The sequence below is a fragment of the Chiloscyllium punctatum genome, chromosome 45, assembly GCF_047496795.1.
Source record: "Chiloscyllium punctatum isolate Juve2018m chromosome 45, sChiPun1.3, whole genome shotgun sequence".
In the NCBI taxonomy this organism is placed as follows: domain Eukaryota; kingdom Metazoa; phylum Chordata; class Chondrichthyes; order Orectolobiformes; family Hemiscylliidae; genus Chiloscyllium; species Chiloscyllium punctatum.
The window spans coordinates 64,286,480-64,311,058 of record NC_092783.1 but is presented as its reverse complement, the minus strand read 5'-3'; the positions used below and the strand labels follow the sequence as shown (position 1 = coordinate 64,311,058).

The following is a 24,579-nucleotide window of genomic DNA, read 5'->3' as shown; positions in this document are numbered from 1 at the left end:
TCACAAGTGATGCTTGATGTGAAATTGATGCCTGCTTACAAGAATGCATTAGATTATTAGCTAGAAAATAAAAAGAAAGAACCTGTGCAGTGCTTTTCACATTCACAGGACATCCCAAAGTGGGTACAATGATAACTTATTTTTATAAAGTATAAATATCGAGAATACAAGAGCAGGGATGTACTGCTGAGGCTGTATAAGGCTCTGATCAGATGGTATTTGGAATATTGAGAGCAGTTCCATGCCTTGTATCTAAGGAAGGATCATTGTTGTAAATTGCATCGAGAACTCCTCAACATCAGCTTATCCTTCCTTAGATACAGGGCATGGCACTGCTCTCAATAATCCAAATACCACAGGAGGAATGGTTGAGAACCCTGGCTCTGTGCTCAATGGAGTTGAGAAGGATGAGGGGGGATCTGATTGAAACTTACAGAATACTGAGAGACCTTGACAGAGTGGACGTGGCGAAGATGTATCCACTAATGGGAGAGATTAGCCCCAAGGGCACAGCCTCAGAGTGAAAGGATGACCCTTTAGAACTGACATTAGGAATTTCTTCTCTCAGAGAGTGGTGATTGTGGAGCTCATTGCCATAGAGGGCTACGGAGGCCAAGTCATTGAGTGCATTTAAGACAGAGGTAGATAGGTTCTTGATTAGTAAGAGGATCGAGGATTATGGGAAGAAGGCAGCACAATGAGGTTGAGGAACATATTAACCATGATTGACTGGCAGAGCAGACTTAATGGGCCAAATGGCCTTATTCTGCTTCTATGTCTTATGGTCTTATGCAGCACCTTTTATGTCACATTATGTTTGAAGGCATTTCACAGGAATATTGCAGGAAATATCAGGTTAAATGATCAAATGCTTTGTCAAAGAGGTAAGCTTTAACTAGTGCCAGAAACAAGAAGCAAAGAATGTAAGGTTTCGGAACAGGAGTAGGTCATTTGGCCTGTCCAACCAGTTTCATTCTTCAGAACAATTATGGCTGATCTGACTGGGGGCTCCCTTGTCAGTCAAGAATCTAACACAGCCCTTAAAATATACGAGGAACCAGCCTCCACTGCTCCCTGCAGAAGAAAATTTCACTGAAGAATGATCCTTTCAGAGAAAAATGTTCTCCTGTGGCACTTGTTGCAACTTGTCAACCAAAGTTGAGCAGGCATTCGGGAAGAGTGATGAGGGAAGTCTAGAGCTGTGGGCTAGGAGCTTTAGGCATGGCTACCAACAGTGGAGCGATGGAAGTCAACTATCCACAAGAGGGAAGAGTTCAAGGAAGACACAGGTCTCTGAGGGTTGGGGGCGCTGGAGGAGATTTCAGAGATAAGAAGAGGTGAGCAGCACCTGGGGGTTATCTTGGCGTTCCAGGATGTTCCTAGATGAACCTACTGGAGTGGAGCTGTGGGGAGTGGTGAGGGTAAGCAAGTGGAATTGGGGACTAGGGCATCAGAAGTAGAGGTGCTAATTAAATCATGTTTTTTCGTAGAGTTATTGTTGTAATATAGGAAATGCAACAATTTGTGCACAGCAAGATTCCATATGCAGCACCTTGATAATGCAGCAAATTCTCTGTTTTTGTGATAGCATTGGATTGATACATGTGGCCAGGACATTGGGAGAAGCTTCCTGTTCATTCTTAAGATCAGTCCATGTGTCCTTTTGGCATGCACTCGAGAGGGGAAAATCTGAGATTGGGCCGAAGTGGGAGAGACATAGAAAGTAAACATAGGCAAGGACCTGCTACACAAGAATTAATGATTTTTATTGAAATAATTTCTAACTGAGTGGAATGGATGACTATTTTTTCACCTTTGGATTCCAATCCAGTTTGGCAGGGTGGGATGAAATGGAACCATCAAGTTAATTCCCCTGCCTTTCTCTGCAAACATGCCAAGAAATCTCTTGCATCAACCTGAGAGAGTAGATAGGGACCCAATGTATTGCCTTATTGGTAAGCTCTGACAGTGCAACACTCCCTCAGCATTGGATTGGGAGTACTGGCTTTGCATTCATGATCACGTTGGGAGCAGAACATGGTTACACAGACCCCAAACTAATGTATGGCCAATAATGTGGGTGTTTCACGAAACAAAAACAAAATGAAAGAACTGTGGATATTGGAAATCAGAAATAAAACCAGAAATTGGTGGGAAAGCCAGCAGCTGTGACTGCTGTGATGAGGAAGCAGAGTTAATATTTCAGGTAGGGTGGAGTGGAGCATTCTGCTTTGTCTCTACTAAATGCTGCCAGATCTGCTGTGTTTTTCCAGCAATTTCTGTTTTTGTTCCAATGATACTTTGCCCAGTCTGACTACTAGTACAGGGCATGATAATACTCAGACTCACTCAAAATACCAGCCCCACCCCGTGAGCTGATCTATAGACTCAAAATAATACTCAGACTCACTCAAAATACCAGCCCCACCCCGTGAGCTGATCTATAGACTCAAAATAATACTCAGACTCACTCAAAGTACCAGAACCACCCCACGCCCCCATCCCCTGAGCTGATCTATAGACTCAAATTTCAAACAATATGGGAAAGCCAGAATTTCAGAGTTGACAAACCTAGTTTGTTTGTCTATTGGACAAGTAACTGTTTCTAAAATCAAAAAGACAATAAACTGAAAGACATATAGGAATCAAATAAACGTAATTGTTTTGAGTAATTATGGTTACATATATTTAGAACATCTTAGAGACATTACAGCATGTTGTGAATTTCGCCCTAATCATAGAATCCTACAGTGCCGAAACAGGCCATTTGGTCTATCGAGTCCACACTACCCCATCAAAAAGCATCTCACCAAGACCCACCTTACTACCCTATCCCTGTAACCCCTGCATTCCCCGTGGCTAATTCACTTAACCTACACATCCCTGGACACTATGGGCAATTTAGCATGGCCAATTCACCGAACCTGCACATCTTTAGATTGTGGGAGGAAACCGGAGTACCTGAGGGAAACCCACATCAACACGGGAAGAACATGCAAATTCCACACAGACAGTTGACCGAGGCGGGAATCGAACCCACGTCCCTGGTGCTGTGAGATAGCAGTGCTAATTATTGAGCCAGCCTACAAGGGTTTTGATTAACTGTTAAGCATTCTCCAAAAGGAATTACCACTATTAATTAGAATTTCTTTATTCACTTGTGGAATGTGGGCATCACTAGCTCGGCCAGCATTTATCACCCCATCCCTAGTTGCCCTTGAGAAGGTGGTGGTGAGCTGCCTTCTTGAACCATGGCAGTCCGTGTACCTAAGGCCTCATTATCTCCAGATCACATTAGGAGATACAGAAGGCCATTTATAGTATCATTACTTCACCAGGGGGCACTTGAACAAAAGCAGAATACTGCAGATGTCCCCCATGAATCATCAGACAGCATCACATAGACAGTGTCGCAAGAGTGTCTAAAGAAGTGCAGATCCTAGAAATCTGAAACAAACATCCACTGGGGTTCTGCATCAGTCTGGATGCTGTGGGATGTTAGCTTTTAGAGATAGTACTTGTGTAAGGGGATAACCACACAACGAGTGTCACTGTTATGCTCTTTCATCATTGCATGATTACCAGCTGATGAACAACATGATCATTATCCTTTCATGAACGTCTAAAACATCTTCCTCCTTCCAGGTTGTTTCAATATTTTTCAAGTACATTGAGGTCAACCAGGACCTTGGTCAGATCCCATCTGGAATACCTGGAGTTTTGGGCAGCTCCACCTCAGAAAGAATATATTGTCTTTAGAGGGGCACTCAGAGCAGATTCAACAGAATAATAGTTAAACCAGAAGACTTACACTTTATGGACAGGCTGCATAAACTTGGCTTGAATTCATTGGAACTTTGTTGGTGGAAGTCTAATTGGATTGAGTTGTTTAAAATGCCAATAGAATTGAATAGGGTGGATATAGGAAAACTGTTTAATCTAGTGAAGATGTCAGAAACAAAGTAGCAACATCTTAAACACTTTAGAAGTGACACCAGGAAGGGGATCTTTGTGCAAAGGGTAAGTGGACATTTGGAATTTCCTTCTTAAAAGAGAGCAACAATTGGGATAAATTGGAGCTTTTAAGATTGGGATTGCTGAATTTTTGTTGCATGAAAGTAGCAAAAGAGTTTAGGTTATCTTGTTGAATCTTAGAATAACGACTTCATGCACATACCTGGTCAAGAAGAAATCCAGGGATGAAAACAGAAGTTGCTGGGGAATTGTGTGAGAGAGAGAGCACGAGAGAGCAAGAGAATGTGGAGTTGAGGTACAGACCACTCATGATCGAGTTGAATGTTGAAAACCTTGAGGGGCTGATGGAACTTTCTCTTCCTCTGTTCATGACCATGACTGCAGCTTGCAATGCCGAATTGAAATCTCTTGAGAGCTTTGAATTTCACACACTGGTTAGAAACTGCTAGGTAAAAACGAGGACTGCAGATGCTGGAAACGCGAGTCTGAATTAGAGTGGTGCTGGAAAAGCACAGCAGGTCAGGCAGCATCCAAGGAGCAGATGTCTACCTGTAGCTGGGTGTTTTCTAACCTGTGAAAGCAAGATTTGCTGGAATTTGAGTCTAGCAAAGTTCCATTTTTTGTAAAAACAGGTCCCCAAACATGTGCACACAGCTTGATGGGGAGTCTCAGCTTCTAGTCTTGTACTTGGAAGTCTGTAATCAACCATTTACCATTGTCCTGCATCTCTCCCCATGCCTCCGTCAGACACCAGACCAGAAACCAGGCCAACTGAACATTAGAGAGGTTTGCTGTGATGTATAAACCTCAGTCAATCTGGGTAGGAAGTGAATGAGCAAACCATCCCCGTTCTAACATTTTTACGTCTATGTATCTTTCATATCAAATGGATATGAACAAAGTTAAAAATCAATAAAACATCTCCACTAATTATTCCCAGAGATTTAGCTCCCATTTTGTTGACGTTGGCCAATAAGATCATACAAAATCTTTAAAATCCTGCAGGATTGTAATGGCATATTAGGATTCACCAGACAGCTGAAATAATACATAATCTTCGGGCATTTCATGAACGTTTGAACAGGATATAAATGGGATAATTGAGTTCCACTAATCCTTCTTTAGAGTGAGTTACACCAAGTGATGCACTGCTTTGGCAATCTGTTTGGGTGTTTTTGCTAGATTGCTGTGAAGTGCACCATTTCTCTTTTTTATATCCACTCTTTGTTTACATTTACTTCTTTATGTATCTTGTGTTCCCTTTTTCACTTGTTGATCTTAATGGGCGTAATTTTAATCTTATTCTCTATGGAACGCAGGGTGAGACCATGAGTTTAAATCATGATTATTTTGGTGCAGTGGTAGTGTCTTTACCTCTGACCCAAAAGGCCCATGTTCGAGTCCTATCTGCTCCAGCGGTGTGTCAGAACATCACTGAACAGGTTGTCCACGTTACCTCCTTGGTCAGAAAATATCTACCCAGCATTGAGAGGAAAGCTCTTGGTGGGCAGAGTAAGTACCCCCTACCTCTAGACCAGGTGATCCAAGTTCAAGTCCCATTGGCCCCAGACATGTCTTCATGTGTTATTTTGGCCTCACTATGTTCAAAACCATTTGTGCATGGTTTTCACAAATCGCTTTCCATCTAATCCCTCCCATTGCTGTTAAGAATTGCTAAAGGGGAATTTCATAAAGCTGAATGGTCAGGATTAATCCAGATCCAATCTCTGTTACTGTGGGACCAGTAGAGTTTGGATTATTTTGTTGAATCTTGGAATAATGACTTCATACACATAACTGGTCAGGAAGAAATTCAGGGACAGAATCAGAAATTACTGAGAAGTTTAAATTCAATAAATTTCACAAAGATATAATAAAGAGCAGGAAACTAATAGCAGTTATTGTAAAAATACATCCGCTTTATTAGAATCTTTTAGTCAGGAAAATCTGCCATCTTTACCTGGTCAACATGTGACTCCAGACCCACAGCAAACTCTGCAAAGGTCCAGCTACACAAACTTTCTAAGGACCCATTAGGGATGGGCAATAAATGCCCAACATTATCAGCATCACCCAGATCCAGAAATGAATTAAATAAGAGGGTGAGTTTCTTATGGACCTCACTATTTACCTGCCATTGGTTAACATCCTTCAGTCGATCACTGGGCTCGAAACATCAACTCTATTTCCCTCAGCGTACACACTGCCAGACCTCCAGAGTTTCTGCAGCAATTTCTGTCAGTGTGTCTGATTTATTCTCTGCTTTTCTCCCATTCTTGCTCTTCCTCTCCCCATACTCTCTCGCTTAAGCTCTTTCTTAGCTTCCCTGCATCTCTGGCTTTTCTATCTTGACTTTCTTCCCTCTAGCTATCCATCTTCCTGCTGTCTATCTCCGTCCTTGTCTCTGTTTTAATCTCCACCTGTCCTTTTAGTATCTTTGTGAATGACTTGTTCTGTCTGTCTAGTTTTCTTTACAGTTTTATTTCAAAACTTCCCTGATTACATTGCCTGCACAAACTCCTTTCAAGGTGTTAAGTGGGTGTTGACTGTCAGAACATAAAATATCAAGTGAAAATTTGGAGAGTTTTTGTAATGTGTATATTCTTGCATGTTCAGGATCGGAATTGTTCTTGTTAATTCATTTAATCTCAAATGTTGCATCCCAGTAGTTTGTCCAACAGACACATACCTAGTCAAGAAGAAATTCAGGGACAAAAACAGAAATTGTTGGGTAAACTCAGCAGGTCTGGCAGCATCTGTGGGAAGAAAGCAGAGTTAACATTTTGGGTCCAGTGTCTCTTCATTTGAACTGTTAGCACAGAGTCATAAAGTCATACAGCACAGAAACAAACCCTTCAGCCCAACTTGTTGGCTCTGACCGGACATCCCTGTCTGACCTAGTCCCATTTGCCAGCACTTGACCCATATCCCTCCAAACCCTTCCTATTCATACACCCATCCAGATGCCTTTTAAATGCTGTAATTGTACCAGCCTCCACTACTTCCTCTGGCAGTTCATTCCAAACATGCAACACCCTCTGCATGAAAAAGTTACCTTTTAGGTCTCTTTTATATTTTTCTCTTCTCGCATCAAACCTATGCCCTTAGTTTTGGTGTTCTCACCCTTAAGTAAAACATCATGTCTATTCAGAACAAAGTGAGGACTGCAGATGCTGGAGATCAGAGTCTAGATTAGAGTGATGCTGGAAAAGCACAGCAGGTCAGGCAGCATCTGAGGAGCAGGAAAATCGCGTTTCGGGCAAAAGCCCTTCCTGATGAAGGGCTCTAGCCCGAAACATCGATTTTCCTGCTCCTCGGATGCTGCATGACCTGCTGTGCTTTTCCAGCAACACACTCTCAACCTTGTCTATTTACCCTATCCATGCCCCTCATGATTTTATAAACCTCTATAAGGTCACCCCTCAGCCTCCGATGCTCCAGAGATAACAGCCCCAGCCTGTTCAGCGTCTCCCTATAGCTCCAACCCTGGCAACACCCTGAACCATTTCAAGTTTCACAATATCCTTCCGAGAGATGGGTGACTAGAATTGCACGCAGCAGTCTAAAAGGGGCCTCACCAATGTCCTGTTCAGTGGTAACATGAGTCCCAACTACTCTCCTCAATGTTCTGACCAATGGAGGCAAGTGTCCCAAATGCCTTCGTCACCGCCCTGTCTATCTACATCTCACCTTTCAAGGAAATACGCACCGACATGCCTCAGTCTCTTTGTTCAGCAACAGTCCCAGGACCTACCATTAATTGCATACATCCCGCTGTTAGGATAAAAGTGGTATTTACGCAGAAGCCAAAGTGGAGGAGGGGGGGACAGGTCAGGGGTTAAGAGGAGATGGAGCCCAGAGTGAGGGAAGTATGAAAGGGGTACGTAAACAAGAAGATAATGGATAGCAAGCCAGGACAAAAGAAAAACCCAGGGTGGCCTGGGTAAATACCCAGGGGTGGGCTGGGCAAATACCCAGGGGTGGGCTGGGTAAATACCCCAGGGTGGCCTGGGTAAATACCTGGGCTGGGCTGGGTAAATACCCCAGGGTGGGCTGGGTAAATACCCCAGGGTGGCCTGGGTAAATACCCAGGGGTGGGCTGGGCAAATACCCAGGGGTGGGCTGGGTAAATACCCCAGGGTGACCTGGGTAAATACCCAGGGGTGGGCTGGGTAAATACCCCAGGGTGGGCTGGGTAAATACCCCAGGGTGGCCTGGGTAAATACCTGGGGGTGTGCTGGGTAAATACCCCAGGGTGGCCTGGGTAAATACCTGGGGGTGTGCTGGGTAAATACCCCAGGGTGGCCTGGGTAAATACCTGGGCTGGGCTGGGATGGGTAAATACCCTGTGATAAGGCTGTAATGCCCTGATCTCTCTCTCCCTCTTTCTCTCAGCTCCATCTCCTCCCAAACCCCTCTCCTCCACACACGGACTCCCACAACCACCACACCGCCCACCACCCCCCAGGTTCCCATCCCGACCCTTAACCCCTACTTTGGCTTCAGTATACATAACACCTTTCTCCTGCTGCTCTCTGTTCTGATGAAAAGTCACTGACTCGAAACATTTCCGTTGTTTCCTTCCCAGATGCTGGCAGACCTGGTGAGTCTCTCCAGCAATTTCTGCTTTTGTGTGAAACTTCCAGTACCCACAGTTCTTTGCTTAAGATGAAGAATTTCACGGAATCTCTCTTAGATTTTGACCAATTTCAGAGCAGGGTCCACCAAGAGAAACGAAGTCCTTCACTTGGATATGGAATAGACATGGTGCTGATTTGATCAGGCCCAGGGCAGCTGGAAACAATTCAAGCTCATACACTGAACATATAGATCTGACTCAGTAACCTGTGCTGAGCTTCTGAAAATTTTACTCAAGGAAAGAAGTCAAGGAGATGATAGAAGACCAATTTGGTGAGGTTTCAGTTTTGCAAGAGGGATGAGGAAGGGCTTTTGCCCGAAACGTCGATTTCGCTGCTCGTTGGATGCTGCCTGAACTGCTGTGCTCTTCCAGCACCAATAATCCAGTATTTGCTTTCCAGCATCTGCAGTCATTGTTTTTATCTCATTGAGGAGCTGGGCAGCCACTGGTAATGAAGCCAGCCTTCAACTCTGACTTCTTATTGATCACAGTCAGGGGGCCAATGGCAATGTAATTAATTAATTAAAATGATTAATCTGGAATATAAAGTTAGTCTGAGTGATATTGATGATAACAACTAACATCAATTGAAGTATAAACTCATCAGGTTCATGTCATCTTTACCTGGTCTGGCCTACATTAGACTCCAGACTCGCAGCGATGTGGTTAACTCTTAACTGCCCCCGGGATAGATGAGGAAACCATTCCGTTCAGAGGCATTTATCAATGGACAACAAATGCTGGTCTTAACAACACGGAATAAAGAGAAGAACGTGTTACATTGCTCATTAGCTGCTACATCTGATGAAGTGATTTCATTGTCCCTATAGCTGGTGAGAATACTGTTGGGTCTGCCACAAAGGACACACACCCTTTATTTGAAACTTGTTCCTAGTTGTCCAGTTGACCATGTGGAGCTGATATAGGATCCCTTGAAGGATTGTCTAAATGGAGCGAGTGCCTTGAGGTAAGGCAATAGATTAAACCGACCTTTAAACTGAGTTCAACATTATCTGTTTGGAATGAAGGCCTCATGATTCTTGTATCACTTTGACAAACAGCTCCTGGAGTGCACAGAGATCACATCTGGCTCAAAAACTAAATGTTGTCCATGAAACACTATCAGCTTCTTTCAAACTCTGGTATAAGAGACCCCCATCACATCACCCAGCCCTCCCCAACACAGCAACTCTGGGAACAGATGAACCTGACATTACAGAGAGCTGGATGGAAGTTAAGGAGTTCAGTTAGGTCCCTGCTTTGCAATACATTCCTGTGTTTGAGCCACGGTCACAGCCTTCAGTTTATAACACTGTCACCCAGAGGTTACAGAGTAGGAAATCATCTCCCTGAATATCATCTAGATTGGAAAAAGGGTCGGTATGGAGTTCAATGTCGAGTTGGTACCAAACTCTTGGTTAAGTCCAGCTGCTGAGATCCCTAACTGGACATTTGGCTGAGAAACAGAAGGACAATAATAACCTCAGACATACTGAGAGAAAAGGAACACAATCAGAGAGGCTGGCATCCCCTTGACCACTTTTCAATCACGAATCCCAACTTTCTCCCTTTTATTGAAGTGAGCAGTTCAGGTCTAGAATGTGCTGTCTGAGAGTTTGATTAGAGCTGGATCAATCAAAAGGGAATTGGAAGGTTATGTGAGAGAGGAGCAGTGTTCAGGGTTATGGGGAGTATGTGGAGGGTGTACGCAAGGGGAGCATGAGGTGAGATGCTCATTTGGAGGGCTTGCATAGGTTCGAATGGCCTCTCTGTAACAATTCTGTGATTCTGAGGAGAGCTGGGAGGTTGCACAACCTTAAATCAACCAGGAGCTTCCCGATGCGATCAGTACTGGTGGCTAGTTGTCTGAAGAAAGTTTCCTCCTAATAGAGGAGGCAGTGATGGCGTAGCGAATCAATTGTGGCTCCCACTGCAGATTTACAGGCTGCATGTTGACATAACAGAGCAGCAACAGTGTGCTGTCACCCTCAGTACCAGACTGCACACTCACCCGAGTGACCCCTCCATCCTCACCCACCCCCACTCTCTCCCTCTCCCTCTCCGCCAGCTCAGAGACCTCATAAAATCTGTCAGAGGCACAGGGCAACAATGCTCGTTTTGTTCAAGGAGGGGAAAAATTAATGGCCTTCTCTTTTCAAAGCGCAGTGCTGGTATTGCACTCCCTCCTCTCTGAACGCTGTGCTTATGTTGGCACTGAGACCAAATGTCTGTAGCTATGTCTGAGTAAAGAAAGAAAAAGCCTTTTTTTATTGGGGGGTGGGGGGTTGGTTGGATCGAAGTGAAATTGCTGGTGTGTGTGTGTGTGTCTGTGTGTGTGTGTGTGTGTGTGTCTATGTGTGTGTATGTGCCTGTGTGTGTGTGTGTGTGTGTGTGCCTGTGCGTGTGTGTGTGTGAGTGTGTTTGAGTCAGTCAGAGACAACAGGCAGGACGTGGGGCTTTGGTACTGAGAGAGAGAGAAGTGAGTTTATGAGACAGATGTTTTTCATCTTTGGGAGAGCAGTTGGAGTCAGTGGCTGGAAAGCTTTGGTTGTAAAGAAACACTATCGGTCCTGTTTGTCTAAAGTGGCAGAATTAAAAAAAAGTAGAATTTGCAAGAATATCAAACTGCTCTGTGACTTCTGGTTTGACACAATCCAGTCTTTTCATAAATCTGGTATGTGTCTCGCTAGAATTAAATTATCTTTCCAAGTCTGCCAAAATGTTACTTTTAATGGAAATTCCCCCACAGGGGGTCAATTTGCTTTTTTTTTGCTTTTTCAGTGGGGTTAAGCAGGGGGCAGTCAGGGTGTAAAGACTCAGTGTGAGGTTTCAGGAAACACATTGCTGCCTTGACACTGGGAAAGACATCTTGTGGACACATGTGGAACCTGCGGTTTCTGACTGCAATTTCTCTGTGTGCAAAGTGTGTCTCCCTCCAGCTTCCTGTCACTCTCCTCCTGAAGCTGCCAACTCCAACAAGTGTCACTCCACAACCTCACTGCACTCCTTCATGCCAAAAGGCTGCCCGGCCATGGAAGGCTGCACAGCTCCTCCCACAGCATGGACAGATCCTCCCACAGTGTGGACAGATCCTCCCTCAGTGTGGACAGATCCTCCCTCAGTGTGGACAGATCCTCCCACAGCGAGCACAGATCCTCTCTCAGTGTGGACAGATCCTCCCTCAGTGTGGACAGATCCTCCCACAGTGTGGACAGATCCTCCCACAGCGAGCACAGATCCTCCCACAGCGAGCACAGATCCTCCCTCAGTGTGGACAGATCCTCCCTCAGTGTGGACAGATCCTCCCACAGTGTGGACAGATCCTCCCTCAGTGTGGACAGATCCTCCCTCAGCGAGCACAGATCCTCCCTCAACGTGGACAGATCCTCCCTCAGTGTGGACAGATCCTCCCACAGTGTGGACAGATCCTCCCTCAGCGAGCACAGATCCTTCCTCAGTGTGAACAGATTCTCCCTCAGCAAGCACAGATCCTTCCTCAGTGTGAACAGATTCTCCCTCAGCGAGCACAGATCCTCCCTCAGTGTGGACAGATCCTCCCTCAGCGAGCACAGATCCTCCCTCAGCGAGCACAGATCCTCCCTCAGTGTGGACAGATTCTCCCTCAGTGTGGACAGATCCTCCCTCAGCGAGCACAGATCCTCCCTCAGCGAGCACAGATCCTTCCTCAGTGTGGACAGATCCTCCCTCAGCGAGCACAGATCCTCCCTCAGCGAGCACACATCCTCCCTCAGCGAGCACAGGTCCTCCCTCAACGTGGACAGAGCCTCCCTCAGCCAGCGCAGATTGTCCCTCAGCCTGTAGGCAATATTACAGAGGAGTCACTGCGCAGGATTGCTGAAATGCACTCCCTCCAGCTTTTCCCTTCATCTCTCAGGAGCACAGCTGACTGGTGAAGGGTCAGCTCTCACTGTAGAGGCTTCAAGGTGATGTGCACTCCAGTGCACAGTCACAGGAACTGTCCCTGCCAGAAGTGTTTAAACTGAAACCTCAGCTGTCTATTTGATTGGATATAAATATCCAATCGCACCACTTACAGGAAGGAGGCTTATCTGAGGAGCATGGGGCAGGAGTTCAGTTCCTGCAGTCCCAAGGTGGACTGCTCCATCTCAAATAGACAGAAAATCTCAGGAACACAAAGCAGAGACTTTAACCTGCCTGTCCAATTCAGTGTACGCAGTTAATCTTCCTTCCCCTTATTCTTTCACAGGATGTGGGAGTCTCACACAGCCAATGACTCGTGCATGATGAGTTTAATTGATTTGCTTTTTTCATCTAAGGAATATGGGCACTGCTGACAATCAGGATCAGTTTCGTTGCCCATCTGTAATTGCCCTTGAACTGAATGCTTCACTTGGCCATTGCAGAGGACAGCTCAGAGTCAACCACATTGCTGTGGGTCAACAGTCACATGTAGGGCAGAGCAGGTAACGATAGCACTTTCCTTCCCTAAAGGAGATTCATGAACCAGATGGGTTTTTAACAACTGACAACTATTGTCATGGTCACCAGCACACAGCCTAGCTTTATATTCCAAACTTTATAGATTGGATTTAAATTGTAACATCTGTGCTGGTGGGATTTCGATGCCTGTCCTCATAGGCATGAGCCTGCATTTTGAATTATCTCCCAATGAAGTGAAATTATCATTACACCACCATCCCCTCAATGAGTTTAATGCTGCAGCCAAAATGCTGCCTGTCAAACTCAGCACTGACCCTCCGACAGTGCGGCACTCCCTCAGCACTGACCTTCCAACAGTGCAGCAGTCCTACAGCACTGACCCTCCGACAGTGCGGCACTCCCTCAGCACTGACCTTCCAACAGTGCAGCAGTCCTACAGCACTGACCCTCCGACAGTGCAGCACTCCCTCAGCACTGACCCTCCAACAGTGCCTACTCTCTCAGCACTGACCCTCCAACAGTGCAGCAGTTCTTCAACACTGACCCTCTGACAATGCAGCACTCCCTCAGCACAGACCCTCCGACAGTGCAGCACTCCCTCAGCACTGACCCTCCGACAGTGCAGCACTCCCTGAAATATCCACTATAATTCTTGTGTTCAAGTCTTCTTGAGGGATTGGAACCTACAACCTTCTGATACCAAGAAAGAGAGCATTATCCACAGATCCACTGTTGATGATAAAGATGTGGCTTTGGGCTCTGGAACAGAATAGCAGACTAATGAAGGAAGGAGAAGAAACATTTGCATATTTCCATCAACATTCTTGTCTCAACTGAGAACCAAGTGAACCTGCTCCTGATTGCTGTGTGGAACGTTCAGCCAGAATGTGCTTTCCAGGGGCTGTTCCTCCATCATCCTCTGGAGCTGTGGGAACATCCAGACTTGCCAGAAAGCAGGAACCACAGAGCAGGATGAAACAGGTGGTTTCAGAGGTCTGGACAAAGTTGCAGACTGGCAGCACCTAACAGAGGCCCTTCATCTCAGTCAGTTGACCTCAGACACGCTTGTATCAGGAAAGCCTCATAAAATGCATCTGCCGCAGGTGGTTTCTGGCTGGAGAGGCAGCTCAGACTCAGCTCAACTCTGTTCCAACTCCATTGCTGCCAAATCCCAAGCTGACATTGAGTACGAGAACATTGCAGACTGTTCAGCCCCTTGAGCATGATCAAGCATTCAATCAGTCAACAGCTGACCTGTACTTTAAGGGGTCAGGCTGTTAGGCTAAGTGTTTGGGTTTATATTAAGATCAGGGATCGAGGTTAGAGTTAGGCTTTGGTTTATGTTTAAAAATTGGGTTCAAGTTTGATTTTATGATTAGGGTTAAAGACTTAGGAGTTAGGTTGACTAAGTTAATGTTGGGGTATGGGTTGGGTATTGAGACTGAGTTAAGGTTAAGGTTATGGTTAAGCTGCTACAGTCAGGGTAGATGTCTGCTGAGTGCAGTAATGTGTGATCTATACAAATAGTTATTTCACTGGCATCACTGATGACTGAGTTTGTGTGTGAAAGCGAGGTGCCTGGTTATTTTACTGGGAGGTACCAGTTCAGTCTGCATACGGTGAGTCAGCATGGCAAGTCAGTGGGTCAGTAAGATTGGTTTGACACTGGGTGTTTGAAGTCAGGGTGCTGGGGGAAATATGGGGGAGAAGGCAATAAAGAGATAAACCTAATTTTTGAAATCGAATTCAGTTTGATTTAAAGAGGATAGGCAGCTGTGGGGTCACGAGGCACTGGGTGAACTCAGTGGGGGAGGCGATTTCTGTCATGATCTGAAACTTTTATTATATAGTTTCTTGAACTCGTATTTCAATAAATTACATTTAAAGATTTCACTTTTATTGTTGATATTAGACCCTGTGAGGGAGGGCAGGGGCACGTTCAGCAGATTGGCCCTTTTGATGCTCAGGGATCCACTGTTTTTTGGGATCTCTGGTTTCTAAGAGTTGCTTTTGCTGCCATCAGTTTATGAACTGCCTGTATTCCGAAAGGAGGATTATCAGATATTGGCTGAAAAAACAGGAATTGGTGAATATGTCAACTTACACAGATTAAGGTAAACAATGAGAGAGGTTTTCCATCTTGTCTAACCCTGGTTAGGCCCTACTTGGAGACTGTGAGTTGATCTGGGCACCACACCTCAGGAAGACATGTTGGCCTAGTGGGGTATAACATAGGTTTGCAAGAATGATAGTTGGACTTCAGGGGCTAAGACAGAGATAGATAGGTTCTTAATTAGTAAGGGGACCAAGGGTTATGGGGAGGAGGCAGGAGGGTGGAGCTGAGAAACATTATCAGCCATGATCAAATGGCAGAGCAAACTTGATGGGCTGAATGGCCTAATTCTACTCCTATATCTTATGGGCTGGTGGAACACAGTGGTACACAATGGTACACGTGATACAGAGTGGTACACAAGGGTACACGGTGGTACATGGTGGTACAGAGTAGTACTGAGTGATACACAGGGGTACAGAGGCGTACACAGTGGTACAGAGTGGTACACAGAGGTACACAGTGGTACATGGTGGTACAGAGTGTTAAACAGGGGTACACGGTGGTACAGAGTGGTACACGGTGGTACACGGTGGTACAGAGTGGTACACGGTGGTACACGGTGGTACAGAGTGGTACACAGGGGTACACGGTGGTACACGGTGGTACAGAGTGTTAAACAGGGGTACACGGTGGTACAGAGTGGTACACAGGGCTACACAGGGGTACACGGTGGTACAGAGTAATACACGGTGGTACAGAGTGTTAAACAGGGGTACACGGTGGTACAGAGTGATACACGGTGGTACAGAGTGGTACACAGGGGTACACAGTGGTACAAAGTGATACACGGTGGTACAGAGTGGTACACAGGGGTACACAGTGGTACATGGTGGTACAGAGTGGTACACAGGATTTCACGGTGGTACACAGTGGTACACAGGAATATACAGGGATACACAGGGGTACACAGTGGTACAGAGTGGTGTGGTGAAATGGCAGGCAACTGGAGTTCTCGGTCATTTTTAATGACAGAGCATACGTGTTCTGGAAAAGAGCAGTGGTGTAGAGCATGCCGCATTGTGAGAAGTGAATACAGAAGACTAGATTGAGGAAAGTGTAGGTAAATCACTGCTTCACCTGGAAGGTGTATCTGGGGCCTTGAATAGTGAGGAGAGAGGAAGTAAATGGGCAGGTGTTCCATCTTCGGAGATTGAATAAGAAGCTGCCATGGGGCTGTGGGTGGCTGTTGGGATTGAAGCAGAGGTGGACCAAAGTGTTCTGGAGGGCACAGTCTTTGTGGAATACTCACAAGGAACAGGAGGGGAATATGTCTCTGTTAGAGGCATCTGGAGGTGGTGGAAATGGTGGCTAATGATCCTCTGGACGTGTATGCCGGTGAGATGGTCACTAAGGAGCAGGGGACCCTGTCGTTGTTGTGGTAGGGGGTTGAAGTGCAGGAGGTGGGTCAGACTCAGCTGAGGGCCCAGTCAACCACGGTGCTGGGGAATCCTCAGTTGAGGAAAAAGGTGTACATTTCTGAGGTCCCTCCCCTACAGAAGGTGACATCATCAAAACAGATGTGACAGAGACAGAGACTGCTGACAATGGTCTTGTTTCTCTCTAACTGTAATCTTAGCTCCTTATCCTGTGAACCTGGTTTCAAATGAAACGTTGTCTCAGGTTTGCTCTTTCCCATTGGTCTCAGTGCAGAGTCAGGTGTCTTTTCAACGACTGTTTTAATGGGTATCTACCCTTCAAACCTTTCCCCATTGACACAAGAGACCCACTGATTGGAGCCTTCTCTGCATCCTTCTCAGGGACTAGGTTATTTCTCAATGACTGAGTGACCAATTCCAAGAAACAAACTCCAACTGGCTTCTGAGCAGAGCACCAAGAAGGCCATATGCCCAAAACGTTGATTCCCCTGCTCCTCCGACACTGCCTGACCTGCTGTGCTTTTCCAGCGTCACACCCTCGCCTCTGATTTCCAGCAGCTGCAGACCTCACTTTCTCCTAGTTTCAGTTTACCGTCAGTTTCTCTGCAGTGCTGGAGGTAGATCAGCAGTTTCCATCATTACAACGGTGGCTCTAGTTCAACAGCCACTTTATTGGCTGTAAAGCTGTTTAGGTTGTCAAAATAGGTGCCAAAACAATGCAATACCGTTCATCTTTATTGTTTTTTCCCTTTGTATATTATGGCCTAATAGAGTGGATCTGAAAGGTATAATCGCTAGCAGACTTCCTTCAAGTTCCACTTGCTTTGTTCAATATCATTCATTATGTAAAGTAACTCCATGTATTTTAATCATGGGCTGTGTCAGACTTTATAGTTATTTGTGCTAAATTAAATCAGCGAGAGATCTGTCACTTATGTCTGTTGGCTGGATCCTTCCGCTACCTCAGGGCAATGTCATCAATCACCATCACTTTCTCAGGTTTACTCCGAACACAATCGTGACCAAGTACATTCACAAATTTGATGCGTTTTTTTAAGCTGAACTTTAGGTTTTGAACTGAGTCTGCCTTCTGAGGTAAATGTAAAAGGTCCCATGGTCATTGCTTCAGAGATGAGGTGGGGTAATTGACAAAACAAACAAGCAGGAGTAGACCATTCAGCCCATTGAACCTGTCCTGCCATTCCCAATGGCTGATCCTCAGCTTCAATCCTATCATCCTGACCACTCCTCTATCCCATAAATCTCTGGGAAATCAAGAATCTGTCCATCATATCCCTCAGGGTAATCATCAGTGAAGTCTCCAGAACTTGATTATCCCTCAGGCACGCTGGGCTGGTTGAGTCAACAGCTTCAGTCAGTTTAATATATACTGCATATTTCAATAGGATTACTCGCAGATTATCCCATCGTGATCTCATTACTGGTTGAGAGAGCTCGCTGTGTGCCAATTAATTGCCAAGTTCCTCACATTTCAAAAGTGATACCAGTTCTTTTTAAAAAAATGTTCATTGCTTAGAAAGCAGATTGAGACATCCTGACATGTGAAACGTGCTATATAAATGCACGATATTTCTTTTCCCCTTTGTCTTCTTGATTTTTTTTTGTTTGACTTAATGGAGTATTCCACTTTGTTTAAAATATTCAGATATGTTTTCAGAGAGTATCAGCCCTTTTTCATTCTGTGCTGACCAACATTTACTGCATTACATTTGTAAAGAGAAAGTGCAGATTATTCCTCATCAGCTGCGAGATAATGGTGTCAGTCTGATGGGTCTGCAGTTATTTGACTTATCTTTAACAGCTTCGCTTTATCATTTTACTTGTGGGGTGCGGATGTCACTGGCTGGGCCATCCATTATTGTCCTGGTAGAGAGCTGCTTTCTTGAATTGCTGCAGTTCTTGGGCTGTAGAGATACCCACATATTGAATGGCATAGCAGGCTCAAAGGGCCGAATGGCCTGCTCCTGCTCCAAGTTTCTAATTTTTCTATATCAGTGTTTTCTACATGAACCCACCGGGAGAGACTGCTAAACCTTGACTGTCATCTTTGCTTTCAGCATCCTTCATAATGTAATAGTCACTCACAACCTTCACTAAAGATGCCTTGTCTGTGCAGCCTTTATATGAAATATAATGTTGAATTGTGAGCAGTTAAGGAATGCAATCACTGTATTATTGTTAGACATTAAACAACAGCGATGTTCGATTGTATAATTTCTCAGATATTGGTGTGATCTCTGTACTAGAATGAACTCTATGTCGATATTTCTAATCAACCTGTTCTGATAGCTGTTATGACAGATCTCTGAAGCAGGTGGGACTTGAACCCAGGGCTCCAGGTAGAGGCATTTGTCCTGCGCCACTTGCTTAATGACCAGGTACAACTTTAATCTGGCCTGTTCTTCTTAATTATTCTAAACTGATTCCTCTTTCTGAACCGAATACCTTTACAGAATACAGAAACCAGCATCAAACTCCTTCATTGTTGGTGCTGTCACTCTCCCAGAACAGCCATGATGGACATGTAAATGTTCCTTCAGATTTCTCCTGATGAGAGCTGCTATTATTTCTTATCCGAGAATTCCCTTATTAAAACTGTCTTCCACTTTCTCTCTCTCCTTGTCTATAAAGCACAGCTCTTTGGCCAAACTAGTGAACACTCCTTCTGTTATTTCAAATAGAAACAAAATACAACAAATGCTGGAAATCCGAAACAACAGAAATTGCTGGAGAAACTCCGTGGAGGAAGAAACAGAGTTAACATTTTGGATCTAATATAACTTGCCTTTTTAGCTCCTTTGATTTGCTGTGATGTTTGTATACTCATGTGAAGCACATTAGGTGTTGTCTCAGGTCAAAGATGCTGAAGAGATGAAAGCTGTTGTTGCAGCAAGGTTAGACAGTGGGTCTGTGGTTAGATTTGTTCCCAGGCTGTCTGCAGTAGGACCTTTTTTGTACAAGAACATTGGAGATAATTCTACTTCTCTCTGAAGCCACTTGGGGTTAAGGAAACAGCCTGGAAGTTGCTGGTGCTGTTGCTCTCAGAGGGTCTGGGGACAGTAACCATGAACATGTGAATCATTTTTCATCCTTCACACTGAAATCCGTGTGTGTGGCGTATGTGACACTCCGGACTTTTAACAATGTCTCCTGAATCTGAAATTAAATGTGACGTGAAATTGTAGCTAATTTACCAAATATTATCACAGATTGAATCAAAAAGATTAAAAGTTACAGTTCGCAAAGATTTTATCTGCAGTGCTGTTAATAGCAACGTTCCAGAAACTGCTGCACAGGATTGGCAGGTAGGAATGGTTGGATACAGGTGGGAATGGTCACGTTAAGGTGGGAATGGTCAGATACAGGTGGGAATGCTCAGGTACAGGTGGGAATGGTCAGATACAGGTGGGAATGTTAGGCTACAGATGACCTGATGGTGTTAGCTGTTAACATCTGATCACTCATCCAATGTATATCAATAAATAAAAAGTTTTGGTATCAACAGCTTTTTCTCATTTTCCTTCTTTCTCCTTGGTTCCAGGCTCTTCAAGCAGCAAGACAACTCCTCCTGCAACAGGCAACTGGCCTCAACTCTCCTCCAGCCAATGACAAGCAACAGCAGACAGTCCAGGTTTGTATAACACATCAATCGGGTACAGGGCTGGTTAGCATGTGTAAGATAATGGGCAGATGTTAATACCCATCCAGCCATGTATGAGCAATCTGTACTCACCATTGAAAGAGCTGTCTCTGAGACACACATTGGAGTCAATAATTCCCCTTTACACACAGTACAGGAGCTGACACTGAGACACACACACAGTACAGGAGCTGACACTGACACATACACACACACACAGTACAGGAGCTGACACTGACACACACACACATACACAGTACAGGAGCTGACACAGACACACACACGCACACACACACAGTACAGGAGCTGACACTGAGACACACACACATACAGTACAGGAGCTGACACTGAGACACACACACATACAGTACAGGAGCTGACACTGAGACACACACACACAGTACAGGAGCTGACTGAGATACACACACACACTGTACAGGAGCTGACACAGACACATACACACACACAGTACAGGAGCTGACACTGAGACACACACATACACAGTACAGGAGCTGACTGAGACACACACACACACACACACACACACACACACAGTACAGGAGCTGACAGAGTCTCACACACACACACACAGTACAGGAGCTGACACTGAGACACACACATACACAGTACAGGAGCTGACTGAGACACACACACACACACACACACACATACACAGTACAGGAGCTGACACAGACACATACACACACAGTACAGGAGCTGACACTGGGACACACACACACACACACACACACACACAGAGAGACATACAGTACAAGAGCTGACACTGAGACACACACACACACACACACACTACAGGAACTGCCAACCTGACCTGTCAGATAGTGAAAACAAAATCCTGGAAATTGGCTGAGGAACCAAGATATAATTTTCCCAGGAGAATGCAGCCATGCTGCCTGCCTGCAGTTATCCATCCCGTTCATGTGAGACCATTTGAACAGGTTGAGCACCATCCATTTGAGAGAATGTGGCTCTGATGAAGGACACTCTATCGGGATTCATTTTTATTGGTTCCTGGTCAATAGCTACTGCTGCTGTCCAGTTTTGGTTAGCAGAGGTAATTCCCAGAAAATTATTAACAAACTCCAATGGAAACTCAGCTGTAAACTTATTGAAAAGGTTTCATCACTGGCCTTCATCAGTCAGGGCATTGAGGATTGAAGTTGCGAAGTTGTGTCGCAGTTATACAAATACATGGATAGGAAAGGTTTAGAAGGATATGGGCCAAGTGCAGGGAAATGGGGTTAGGGTGGAGGGACATTTTGATAGGTATGGACCAATCTGGGCCAAAGGGCCTGTCTCCGTGCTGTAGGACTCTATGATTCTATTTGTTTGAAATCACAAACCTGGACCCCGCACCTACACTACAGAATGTCATAAGGGTGTATGCCGAGAAGTGCTATTGATACATTGAATACAATGAGCGAGGATTGAGTGTTGCTGATGAAATCCAATCCCTGGCCTTTTACTGCACTCCCTGAAGCCATTCCAGTTGATGTAAATTCAATAGGACCCCAGTTAGCAGTCAAAATGTTGTAAAAGATTCTTGCCATTCAAAAAGTGCTTCCCTTGCTGAGAAATGGACTAGTGTGTATCTCTAAATGGTTCAGGAGAGATGTTTGATGCTATTTTCAGAGGTTTTTAAATCTGGTGGAGGGTTGGTAGCCTTTGTTGAGGTTTTTGGTGTAAACCATTTTCAGCTGCTTTACTGAGACTACATGACATTATTGTATCAACACACCGAGAAACTGAAACTAATTACATTCTATTGCACTGTCCAGTTGGAACAATAGGAAATGATTTTAATATTTGAGCACAAACGGAACAGTTTCATTTCATGAGTATTTAAGATGCAGTTGCCCCGTTACACCCAACACAGAAACCCTATCTCCTGGGAGTTACTGCTCCAGTCAGGATGGGAGGTCATCGGCAGTGTCAACTATTACTAGCTCAGACACAGCAAGAAAACAGAGCTCCATGTCTCCTGTTCTTCATTGAGCATCCTACACACAAAATACTCACAGCATCTTGTGAGTTGTCCATTCTCACAGCAAGTACTTCAGACAATCTCAGCACGGGTCTCCTTTGCATATTTTAAAACAGGCTTTATTAATTTCTCCTTGTGTTTGCAAGAGATCCTGGAAAACAATCCCTGACAGTTATCCACATCTCTCCTGTTAAAGTTTGTAGCACGGTATTCCTGACTGTGCCTCATTCACTCCCTGCTCTCTGCAGAGTTGTGTGTGGTTGAGGAGAGGGGCTTCGGTGAGCTAAGTAGTTAACTTCCAATATGATGAGCCTCTCGTTGGATGGAATCTAGTGCCCTCTCCTGTGGTGAGGTTGGTGGCAGCAGGGGCATAATCTGGCAATGGAGGGAGAGTAACAAACGTTTACCGGACTGACTCCTGAGATGGCAGGATTGATGTATGAAGAAAGACTGGGTCAGTTAGGACTCTGTTCACTGGAGTTTAGAAGAATGAGAGGGATTTTATAGAAATCTATAAAATTCTAACAGGACTAGACCGGTGTATGCAGGAAGGATGTTCCTGATGACCATGGAGTCCATGGCTCAAAGGGGTGAATGGCCTTCTCTTGTTTTTCTTTAATCAGCAGGGAGGATGGTGGGGGTCAACCTGCCTCTACCCCCATTACATCTGTGGCACTAAGGCGTGTAAATGAGCTTCCTATTCTGCTGCCTTTGAGTGTGAAATTAATCTTCAGACAATGTCTAAGGGTCTGATGAGCAACCCGAGGGACTCATGCTGAAATCCTTCACTCAAAGACATTCGGTATCTGAGGAACCTCCGCGTCCTCACATCACAAATTACTGGGATGGGAGGGGAGGCACAGGGAGTGCCCGAGGAGAACCAACCATTTGCCTGTTCTGCTGTAAGCCTTCAGCTCCTCCTCTGTGAGACCACCCACAGCCAGCACCTGGTGTGGGACCCAGCACATGTTGTAGAGCTCGAGCAACAACCACCTTCCTAGGGGCAGCGCGGTTCAGGAGAACTGCTGACCACCTGGGTGATCACTCACCATTGCACAGTTCAGTGGTATTGTGACGTGTCTTCTCTGGAAGAGGAGATGTGGGATCTAGCTGGAATGTAAGACTCTGGTCACCTTTGATGTGGTTTTGGGGGAATATATCACTGCCTGGATTGTATGTTCTGAGTGTTCCCCAGAGTAACAGGGCTGAGAGCGGGCTGCTGCCTGGGGCTCATCCACTCCCACTGCTTTCTTCCTTTTCCTTTTCACTTTTCTTTTCCTTTCGCGGTGGGGCAGACACCAGAATCAGTGCGGCAGCTACAGCAGGCCACGTGCTGAATGGCTGCTTCTCCTCCTGGAGGTTGGAGACAATGGTGGACATGGCTCCTCATGGTGACTGGTGTCAGCAACAGTGGCAGGGACCATCCTCCTGGTGGTCAGGCATTGCAGCAGCAGGAGCAAAGCTCCTCCAGCATTTGGAGGTGGCAGTGGTGGCAAATGTTTCAAGATGGCAACGTCTCTTGGAGGGCGGTTGGCGCGGGATCCTTGGCGATGATGGAGATCTGGTCTAGCAGCTGAGCCAGTGACTCCTGATTGGAGTCAGCCCAGACCAGGCTCCCCTGGCATTGGTGAGGCAGCAGTAGAGCTGGAGACTCTCGTTTGCGACGGTTCAGCATGGGGCCCAGCATTGGCGGTGGCATCAGCATTGGTGAGATGAGCCTAAAGAGTGGCGACTCCTATGTTGGTGGTATCAGTGCAGGAGGCAAGGAGGTGGGAGAGGGGAACGGGTGCAGGTGTTGTTGGGGAGCTGGCCTGGGATTCAGGACTCTCTCCCAGTTAAAACTTTCATCCTTTTTATCCTTAAACTATTCAAACTGGCACTGGATTTTGGTGACTGTTGAAGTTTCTCACTGTACTTTACTCCTTTGTTCACTGTAATAATAATACAAATAATAATAAATAAATCATTTATTCATCCTTGGAAGCTATCAAGACTGAGGTTTTATTGGGACAGATATCTTGCAGTTTATTTACAGCACTAACCACTTATATTGCTCTAAGATCTCAGATTTATGCATCATTTCCAGTCTGTGCTTCCTGACCACCAATAGTAAAGACACAAGAACAGCCCAGAATGATTGCTATCACCTTCAGTATCACTCACACCAATATCATCATTACTTCAATTCCTGGAGCTATTAATCCTGTTGGTGCTACATAGAGTGGCTTTATATTAGAATGTCATATGCCGTGTGTCATATGTCATCCAACTATGCCACATGTGGGGAATGACCTATCAGCTGGGATCCTATTGAATAGTGGAACATCTCGCCCTTTCATCTACTTGGTTTTGTGTTGTCTATACTTAATGGATGAACCTTTGCTA

At 45.3% G+C, this 24,579-nt stretch overlaps 1 protein-coding gene across 11 annotated transcripts in view; it reads left to right on the top strand.

Annotated features, from left to right (window-relative positions):
* foxp4 (forkhead box P4) overlaps window positions 1–24,579 on the top strand; it is a 395,078-nt gene that overhangs the window by 157,391 nt on the left and 213,108 nt on the right. For all 11 annotated transcript variants that reach the window (XM_072563955.1, XM_072563956.1, XM_072563947.1 and 8 more), the window contains exon 3: window positions 20,091–20,180. In XM_072563955.1, coding sequence (XP_072420056.1) covers window positions 20,091–20,180 — 90 coding nt within the window. The remainder of the gene's footprint in view (window positions 1–20,090; window positions 20,181–24,579) is intronic.